General features: G+C 44.4%; 1 protein-coding gene across 1 annotated transcript; it reads left to right on the top strand.

The window, feature by feature from the left end:
- Window positions 1-9,103: 9,103 nt before the first annotated feature.
- On the top strand, window positions 9,104-9,433 carry LOC139274856 (serine-rich and transmembrane domain-containing protein 1). The gene has a single exon (XM_070891566.1). The coding sequence runs from the start codon at window positions 9,104-9,106 to the stop codon at window positions 9,431-9,433; it is 330 nt and encodes a 109-aa protein (XP_070747667.1).
- The last annotated feature ends 1,007 nt before the right edge of the window (window positions 9,434-10,440 follow it).

The raw sequence follows: 10,440 nt of genomic DNA, 5'->3' as shown, positions 1-10,440 counted from the left end.
GTTGTGGGATCACTCCATCTATAACATGCTGCTTCCGCTGTTCACCATGCATGCAGTCCTCTGCTGCAGCTTCCCCAGGTTCGCACCGCATTTTTAGGTATACGTTGAACCTCTGTTATCCGGCACTCTCGAGACCTGGCCTGTGCTGGATAAGGAATTTTGCCGGACGAGGGGAGGAAACGTTAAATTGGATGGTACAGGTACTGAGCAAGGGGATATCGAGGCTGGCTGGCTTGGGGCTGGGAGTGCGGCAGAGAGATTGTAGGGGGGGCGAGGCTGGGGGTAGTGGATCACGGGGTCAGGCCAGTGATTGCAGGAGTGGGCAGCAAGGAAGGACTTCAATTTGTTTAATTTGTTCATGTTGGAGTTCTGCGAATGCGCCACCCGGTGGCCAGGGATGGTGCCGGACGAGGGGTGGTGCCGGATAAGGGAGTCCTGGATAAGGGAGGTTCAACCTGTATGCCTCGTGCTGCTCCTGGCATGCTCTGCTGCAGTCCTCATTGAATCAGGGTTAGTCCCCTGGCTTGATAGTAATGGTAGAGTGAGGGATATGCTGGTGTGGTGGAATACAATTCTGCTATTGCTGATAGTTCACAGCTCCTCATGGAAGTCCAGTTTTGAGCTGCTAGATCTGTTCTGAATCTATTGCATTTAGCACGGTGGTAGTGCCACACAACACGATGGAGGGTGTCTTCAGTGTGAAGTTGGGACTTCGTCTGCACAAGGACTATGCGGTGGTCACTCCTACCAATACTGTCATGGACAGATGCATCTGCTACAGGTAGATTGGTGAGGACGAGGTCAAGTAGATTTTCCCCTCGTGTTGGTTCCCTCACCACCTGCCGCAGGCCCAGTCTGGCAGCTAAGTCCTTCAGGACTCAAGCAGCTAGGTCAGTCATGGTGCTACCGAGCCACTGTTGGTGATGGACATTGAAGTCCCCCACCCAGAGTACATTCTATGCCCTTGCTACCCTCAGTGCTTCTTCCAAGTGTATTCAACATGGAGGAATACTGATTCATCAGCTGAAGGAGAGTAGTAAGTGGTAATCAGCAGGAGGGTTCCTTGCCCATGCTTGATTTGAAGCCGTGAAACTTCATGGGTTCCGGAGTCAATGTTAAGGACTCCCAGGGACACTCATTTCCAACTGTATACCACTGTTCCGCCACCTCTGGTGGGTCTGTCCTGGCGGTACATACTGAAAGGTAAGATTTTGTGCACATGACTATGTCAGGCTACTGCTTGACTAGTCTGTGGGACAGCTCTCCCAATTTTGTCATGACCCCAGATGTTAATGAGGAGGACTTCGCAAGGTCAACTGGCCTATATATGCCATTGTCATGTCTGAAGCCGGTGCCTAGATCAATGCCGGATGGTCCATCTGGTTTTATTTTTATTATACTTTGTCATAGTGGTTTGGTGCAACTGAATGGCTTGCGAGGTCACTTCAGAGGGCAGTTAAGAGTCAACCACATTGCTGTGATTCTGGAGTCACATAAAGGCTGGATGAGGACAGCAGATTTCCTTCCCTAAATGACATTAGTGAACCAGATGGGTTTTTATGGAAATCCAATAGTTTCATGGTCATCATGACTGATACTAGCTTTTTATTCTAGATTTATTTAATTAACTGAATTTAAATTCCCCAGGTGCCTGTGGTGGGATTTGAACTCACGTCTCTGGATCAACTTGTCCAGTAACATAACCACTATGCTACCGTATCATGAGGTGGAAGCAAGTCGTGATGGGAATGGATAGCATACAAAGTTTCAACTTCATCTCGGGGTCAAACAGACCACACTGTGATTAAGGAACTAGCCCTTCAATTCCTTTTATATGCGCTTTTCCCCTAAAATTGACCATTCTTTTAAAAACTGTTGGGCTGTTTTCAGGAGTCTTTAATGATAGGAGTATACTGATCATTTTATTTTTAAAAAGCTGGTGCCTCACTGTCCAGGTTACCATAGCTATCATAAAAACATCTCACAGAATCAGTCATTACAGCGATAGATGAGATATAATACAAAAAGTGCTGTGTGACACTGATTGGTATGAAATATTATTAGCTCAGCCCATAAAATGCACTTGAGTGCAATTTGCTTATACCAATACTAAGATAATTTATTAGGGTTTAGTTGCATTGGTGAAAAATCAAATTTATGCCAATGCATAAAATATTACATTTTCTGCAGTCTGCATAGAAAGGGGTAAAATCAATGTAAATACCGTAACGTGGAACAAAAAATGTAGCCCATCTTAGTCTATTCCTTTTTCCTCAGTTAAAACTTAATTTTCTCAGAAGGCTGGAGAGTATTCCAGCCTTTTTCAACTTTAAGGCATGGAACTGACAGATGAGGTGAAGGTCTTCTCTCTCTTGGTTTTCAAGTTCTTATGTGAATGGAGGCTGTGAGATTTCAACCCAATTCCTTGTGGGCAGAGGTCCAAATTTGCTCCTACTTAGAAATTGCACTCAGAGAAACCATGAGAAAGGCTCAGAAATAGAAATCAAGCACTCGTGCACGAGAGAGAGGTTGAGGCAGAGTAGAGGGAGCTTACTCTGGATCTAACTGCTATGTCTAACCTTTAATGACTCAAATGGTAAAATTCAGATTTTCTAGCACTAACTTGATAATAAAATGGAATATTTTTGTTCTTAAGAATTATTTTTACATAGGTACAGGAGTAGGCCATTCAGCCCCTCGAGCCTGTTCATTTTTCAATTAAATCATGGCCGATATGCACCTCTACTCCATTTAACTTTGTTCTCTATCCCTTGATACACTTATCCAGCCATTTAAGAGTGAAATCAGGAAGCATTTTTCACACAAAGAGTAGTGGAAATCTGGAACTTGTTCCCCTAAAAAGCTGTGAATGCTGGGTCAATTGAAATTTTCAAGACAGATCTTTCTTGAAGCTTAGTGCTCAAAATTGAATGCGGTCCTCTTTCTAATTTTCTCCAATTAATACAAACAATATCCCAGCCAGCAGGACAATCAAATCATCCTGAAACCAGTTTGAACTCTCACTCATTTCTTATTTTTCCTTGTGATAAATTGCCCATATCTGGTTAGTATTCCTGCTAGCCCAGCTGAGAATGGGAACTTAATAGATAGAAACTCGAGTCAAAAACTATTTTTTTTTAATTCGTTCTGGGATGTGGGCGTTGCTGGCAAGGCCAGCATTTATTGCCCATCCCTAATTGCCCTTGAGAAGGTAGTGGTTGTTATATATGTGGACTTGTATTTACTCTGTACAGCCACCAGAGGGCTCATTCCCCAGAGTCCCAAGGGATCCCATAATCCCTTGGGAGCACAGGTATTTAATAACGCTTCACAGGTTGGAGAAGCACTCTGGAGACCTGCAATAAAAGACTAAGGTCACACTTTACTTTGAGCTCACAGTGTTCAGTCTGACTCCTTCTCCATACACAACAACTGGCGATGAGATACAGATAGCGAACCCAAAGATGCCGAGAACAGTGGGCATCCTGGAGAAATTTTCGGAGGGAGATGATTGGGAAACTTTTGTGGAGCAACTCAACCAATACTTCGTGGCCAACGAGCTAGATGGGGAAGAGAGCGCTGCCAAACATAGAGCGATCCTCCTCACCATCTGTGGGGCACCAACGTATGGCCTCATGAAGAATCTGCTCACTCCAGCGAAACCCATGGAGAAATCGTTCGATGATTTATGCATACTGGTCCGGGAGCATTTGAACCCGAAGGAAAGCATTCTGATGGCGAGGCACCAGTTTTATGCCTACAAAAGGTCTGAAGGCCAGGAAGTGGCGAGTTATGTCGCTGAGCTGAGATGCCTTGCAGGGCCATTGCGAATTTGAAGGACATTTGGAGTACATGCTCAGAGACTTTATCGTACTTGGCATTGGCCACGAAACCATACTTCGCAAGCTTTTGACTGTAGAGACCCCAACCTTGAGTAAGGCCATAGCAATAGCCCAAGCGTTCATTGCCACCAGTGACAATACTAAGCAAATCTCTCAGCACACAAGTGCTGCTACAAGTACTGTGAACAAAGTGATGTTGTTTTCGAATCATAACGTACAGGGCAGGTCACACATACCTGCAGCCACACGTCCGCAGATGTCTCAGAGTCCACCATCAAAGGTGATGAATGCAAGGCCATTAACACCTTGTTGGCGCTGCGGGGGTGATCATCGTTTCCATTCATGCCAATTCAAAGGATACATTTGAAAGGGCTGTGGAACAATGGGGCACCTCCAACGAGTTTGCAGGCGAGCTGCTAAGCCTGTTAAACCTGCAAACCACCATGTTGCAGAGGAGGACAGATCCACGGAGGATCACTATGAACCAGAGCCTCAGATAGAGGAGGCAGAGGTACATGGGGTGCACACATTCACCACGAATTGTCCCCCAATAATGTTGAATGTTGAACTAAATGGACTCCTGGTGTCAACAGAGCTGGACACGGGCGCGAGCCAGTCCGTTATGGGCAAAAAGACTTTCAAAAGGTTGTGGTGCAACAAGGTCTCAAGGCCAGTCTTAACTCCAGTTCGCACGAGACTAAGAACTTACACTGAAGAACTGATTCCTGTAATCAGCAGTGCTATCCTAAAGATCTCTTACAATGGAGCAGTGCACAAGCTACCAGTCTGGGTAGTACTGGGCGATGGTCCCATGCTGCTCAGCAGGAGCTGGCTGGGAAAGATACGCTGGAACTGGGACGACGTCTGAGCGCTATCGCCCGCTGACGACACTTCGTGTGCCCAGATCTTAAACAAATTTCCTTCACTGTTCGAACCAGACATCGGGAAATTCCAAGGAGCAAAACTGCAGATCCACCTAATTCCGGGGGCGTGACCCATCCATCTCAAGGCGAGAGCAGTACCGTACACGATGAGAGAAAGAGTAGAGATCGAGCTAGACTGGCTGCAACGAGAGGGCATCATTTCACCGATCGAGTTCAGCGAGTGGGCCAGCCCTATTGTCCCAGTCCTCAAGGGAGACAGCACCATCAGTTACTTTGTAATCGGCACAGATTCTATCAATCGTTTCTCCCTGCAGGACCAATGCCCACTACCAAAAGCCAACGACCTCTTTGCAACGCTGGCAGGAGGAAAGACATTCACGAAGCTGGATCGGACTTCAGCCTCCATGACACAGGAACTAGAGGAATCATCAAAGGCCCTCACCTGCATCAACACGCACAAAGGTCCTTTTGTTTATAACAGATGTCCATTTGGAATCCGATCAGCGGCGGCAATATTCCAGAAAAACATGGTCCGTTTCCAGGGACCGGGATCAAACAGGACTGGGTCATCGCTCCAACCGTCTTCTCAATCTTCCTCGCCGCCATGCTGCACCTCACAATCAATAAGCTCCCCGCTGGAGTGGAACTAAACTACAGAACCAGTGGGAAGCTGTTTAACCTATGCCTATCACCCCAACCTCTGTCGTTGAGCTGCAGTATGCGGATGACGCCTGCATCTGCACACATTCAGAGGCTGAAATCCATGGATAGAGAATTGGCCGGCTAACAGAAAGCAGAGAGTCGGGATAAATGGGTCCTTTTCGGGTTGGAAATCGGTGGTTAGTGGTGTGCCACAGGGATTGGTGCTGGGACCACAACTGTTTACAATATACATAGATGACCTGGAAGAGGGGACAGAGTGTAGTGTAAGAACATTTGCAGATGACACAAAGATTAGTGGGAAAGCGGGTTGTGTAGCGGACACAGAAAGGCTGCAAAGAGATTTAGATAGGTTAAGCGAATGGGCTAAGGTTTGGCAGATGGAATACAATGTCGGAAAGTGTGAGGTCATCCACCTTGGGGAAAAAAACAGTAAAAGGGAATATTATTTGAATGGGGAGAAATTACAACATGCTGCGGTGCAGAGGGACCTGGGGGTCCTTGTGCATGAATCCCAAAAAGTTAGTTTGCAGGTGCAGCAGGTAATCAGGAAGGCGAATGGAATGTTGGCCTTCATTGCGAGAGGGATGGAGTACAAAAGCAGGGAGGTCCTTCTGCAACTGTATAGGGTATTGGTGAGGCCGCACCTGGAGTACTGCATGCAGTTTTGGTCACCTTACTTAAGGAAGAATATACTAGCTTTGGAGGGGGTACAGAGATGATTCATTAGGCTGATTCCGGAGATGAGGGGGTTACCTTATGATGATAGATTGAGTAGACTGGGTCTTTACTCGTTGGAGTTCAGAAGGATGAGGGGTGATCTTATAGAAACATTTAAAATCATGAAAGGGATAGACAAGATAGAGGCAGAGAGGTTGTTTCCACTGGTCGGGGAGACTAGAACTAGGGGGCACAACCTCAAAATACGGGAGAGCCAATTTAAAACCGAGTTGAGAAGGAATTTCTTCTCCCAGAGGGTTGTGAATCTGTGGAATTCTCTGCCCAAGGAAGCAGTTGAGGCTAGTTCATTGAATGTATTCAAGTCACAGATAGATAGATTTTTAACCAATAAGGGAATTAAGGGTTACGGGGAGCGGGCGGGTAAGTGGAGCTGAGTCCACGGCCAGATCAGACATGATCTTGTTGAATGGCGGAGCAGGCTCGAGGGGCTAGATGGCCTACTCCTGTTCCTAATTCTTATGTTCTTATGTTCTTATATAGTCAATGTATTCACTGAGGCATATGAAAGCATGAGCCTTACGTATAACATCTGTAAGACAAAGTTCCTCCACCAGCCTGTCACCGCTGCACATCACTGCCCTCCAATCATCAAGATTCACGGCACGGCCCTCGACAACGTGGACCATTTCCCATATCTCAGGAGCCTGTCATCAACAAAGACAGACATTGATGCAGAGATTGAACATCGCCTCCAGTGTGCCAGTGCAGCCTTCGGCCGTCTGAGGAGAAGAGTGTTTGAAGACCAGGCCCTCAAATCTACCACCAAGCTCATGGTCTATAGGGCTGTAGTAATACCCGCCCACCTGTATGGATCTGAGGCACGGACGTTGTATAGAAGACACATCAAGTTGCTGGAGATATATCACCAATGATGTCTCCACAAGATCCTGCAAATCGCCTGGGAGGACAGGCGGACCAACATCAGTGTCCTCGACCAGGCTAACATCCCCAGTATTGAAGCACTGACCACACTCGATCAGCTTCGCTGGGCAGGCCACATAGTTTGCATGCTAGATACGAGACTCCCAAACCAAATGCTTTATGCGGAGCTCCTTCATGGTAAACGAGCCAAAGGAGGACAGCGAAAATGTTATAAGGATACCCTCAAAGCCTCCCTGGTAAAGTGCAACATCACCACTGACACCTGGGAGACCCTGGCCGAAGACCGCCCGAGGTGGAGAAAGTGAAGAGGCCAAGCCCAGGCAGCGGAAGGAGCGCATGGTAAACCAGCCCCACCAATCCCTTCCCTCGACGAATGTCTGTCCCACCTGTGACAGGGTCTGTGGCACTCGTATCGGACTGTTCAGCCATCAAAGAACTCACTTAGGGAGTGGAAGCAAGTCTTCCTTGATTCCGAGGGACTGCCTATGATGGTGGGTGAGCCACCTTCTTGAACTGCTACAGGCCTTGTGGTGAAGGTACTTCCACAGTGCTGTTTGGGAGGGAGTTTCAGGATCTTGACCCAACAACAATGAAGGAATAGCGATATACTTCCAACTCAGGATGGTGTGTAACTTGGAGAGGAACTTGCAGGTAATGCAGTTCCCATGCACCTGCTGCCTTTATCCTTCTAGGTGGTAGAGGTCGCAGGTTTTGGAGGTGCTGCCAAAGAAGCCATGGCGTTGGTCCAGTTAAGTTTCTGGTCAATGGTGACCTCCAGGATGTTGATGGTGGGGGCGTTTCGGCAATGGTAATGCTGATTAATATCAAGGGGAGGTGATTAGACTCTCGCTTATTTGAGACGGTCATTGTCTGGCACTTGTGTGGCACGAATGTTACTTGCCACTTATCAGCCCAAGCCTGAAAGTCGTCCAAGTCTTGCTGTATGCTGGCATGGACTGTTTCATTTTCTGAGTAGTTGCGAATGGAACTGAACACTGCGCAATCATCAGCGAACATCCCCACTTCGTCCTATTTCTTAGCAATGCGGTACAATGCTACATCTCAATTAATATTGAAACATCGTAATGGTATGTTGCTTTAATTCTCAATAGCAGACAATTATATAAGCTGTAATCAATATACTAATAAATCATATTTGGCATATCTTAATAATGGAACCAAAGAGCCAAGTTCCCTGTGTTTATAGAGATATATTAAGAGACAGAAATAAACGGGTCTGTTCATTGTCCTACTTTGCTTTGCAAGCCAGACAATTTTATTAACATTTTCATTTAGTTCTCATAAGTTGGTTTGCTTTTTAGTTTGGAGTGTGTTTCTGTTTAAATAAATAACCAATTAGATTTGATGTGCTAGAGACCTTTCACATTTTGATTTTGTATTGTCTCAATTTTTTTGAAAGGATTTATGACAATAATATGTAGCGCACATTAATTAACTTGGAAAGATCTTTGACAATAACATCACTCAAGTAATCACAATTATGCTTGGAGTCATTTACAAAATGCCAGCGTGTTCCCAATAGGACTAGAAGGGCTGGTAATCACACTTCGACTTAAAGCTAGCATTTTCAGTGTTGGTTTGAAGCTACTGCAGTTACATTCTTTTTAGTAGTGAGAGAAGCTCCTGTATCTGCAATGCTCCATCATCACAGTAAGCGGTTTCTTCCTGAGACTAAAACAAGAGCAGCGCACAGTCCTAAAGAAAACAGTAATTGAGAATCAAGGTAATTAAACAAGATGAATCCTTTGACTTAATCTGGCACTCTTACCTACTCTTTGGTTATGTTTGAGTAGCTGCACTAGATGAATGTTTAGGTGGGGTTTTTTTGCTTCAAAACTGTTTTTAATGTTATTTTAATGGTTTAATGTAGCTTTGTATTTTTTTTCTTTCCTCACTGCTGCTCCTGGACGCAAAGGTCATTTTATTCTGTGGCTGGATTTGGCTTCCTCTGTGGCTCTGTGTGTACAAATGTCAAAGCATTAATTGCTGAGTGAAACTGTGTAAAAATCACTCAGTCACCTGCTACATAACCTGTAGGAACTGTGTGTGTGCCTTTCCTCATAAACATTGGAAATGTCTACTGCTGACACAGCTGTTGATTCATTCAGCGGGAACTCTGGAAATCAGACAATTGATGAACTCTATCCAACACCCATCAACACAGCCATGGATTCATCATCTAGCAGCCACTTATCTAATGTCTTTGTATATGTGTCAATTTTCCTGAGTTTGCTGGCTTTTTTGCTTTTACTACTGGTCATTGCATTGCAGAGGCTTAAGAATGTCATTGCTTCCAGTTCCTCCTGTCCGGAATGCACCAGCAACACAGGGAGTTCTACCATCAATCTGGAAGTGTGTAGCCTTTCTTCCAAGACATCTGGTTTCTCAGTTCTCTCAAGCTAAGTGAAAATGATAAATGCAAATATTTATTTTAAGGCACAAGCTAAAAAATAATTGTCAAAAACTCTTCTGTTCTTGTGCAAATATTTCAAACTATGCTCAATCGACAAAAACTTGTAAAATACAAGTACAGGGTATGTGAATTTTAGCCACTCGGCAAGTTGCACTTATATTTGCGTAAATAATCCATTTAAAAAAAATAAATTTTAATCTTAAAAAATATTGCCAGATTAAAAATGGAAACTAATGATGTTCACAAAATAATTTAGTCAAATGCAAAGGAGCATTTCCAAATACCTGCATCTGTGCTTAAGTTGATTTGTAGAATAATTTCCCAGTAAGTCAGTAATCTATTTACCATACTATTATATTCACTTAAAGGACAATTAGCCCCTTTTGTGGGAACGAAAAAGCCAGGAGGTTCTTGCACGTTATGTCATACAAAAGCAGTCAATGCCATTTTTGTCATGCAATGTTATTTTCCAATGTGAGTTACATTATTGTATTGTGTGTAATACAATGATGCGCTGTGATCTGGAATGCACTGCCTGAAAGGGTGATGGAAGCAGATTCAATAATAACTTTCAAAAGGGAATATGTTGCAGGGCTAGAGGGAAAGGGCAGGGGAATAGGACTAAATGGATAGCTCTTTCAAAGAGTTTGCACAGACACGATGGGCCGAATGGCCTCCCTCTGTGCTGCATCATTCTATGATTCTGTAACAAATACAAGACAAAAATCATGCCAATCCTCTTTTTACAGAATTTTATACTGAAACATTTGTGAGAATTTGCTGCTGTACATTTCTTTGCATACTTTTAACTGTATTAACTATTGATAGAATTCTAAGCTGCTTCACTTGTTGTAACTAGCTGTAATTCTACAGATTACAGAAATAAAAATTTGTGCATCACATTGTGCAGAAGAGACTAAGATTGTCTGTAAACTGAAAAGCTAAATCTGTACACTGGGGAAAAAGTATTACTTTAACAGAAGTAAATGTAAATTAT

The sequence above is a fragment of the Pristiophorus japonicus genome, chromosome 10, assembly GCF_044704955.1.
Source record: "Pristiophorus japonicus isolate sPriJap1 chromosome 10, sPriJap1.hap1, whole genome shotgun sequence".
In the NCBI taxonomy this organism is placed as follows: domain Eukaryota; kingdom Metazoa; phylum Chordata; class Chondrichthyes; family Pristiophoridae; genus Pristiophorus; species Pristiophorus japonicus.
The sequence above is the reverse complement of the archived record's forward strand: the minus strand, read 5'-3'. Positions and strand labels throughout refer to the sequence as shown.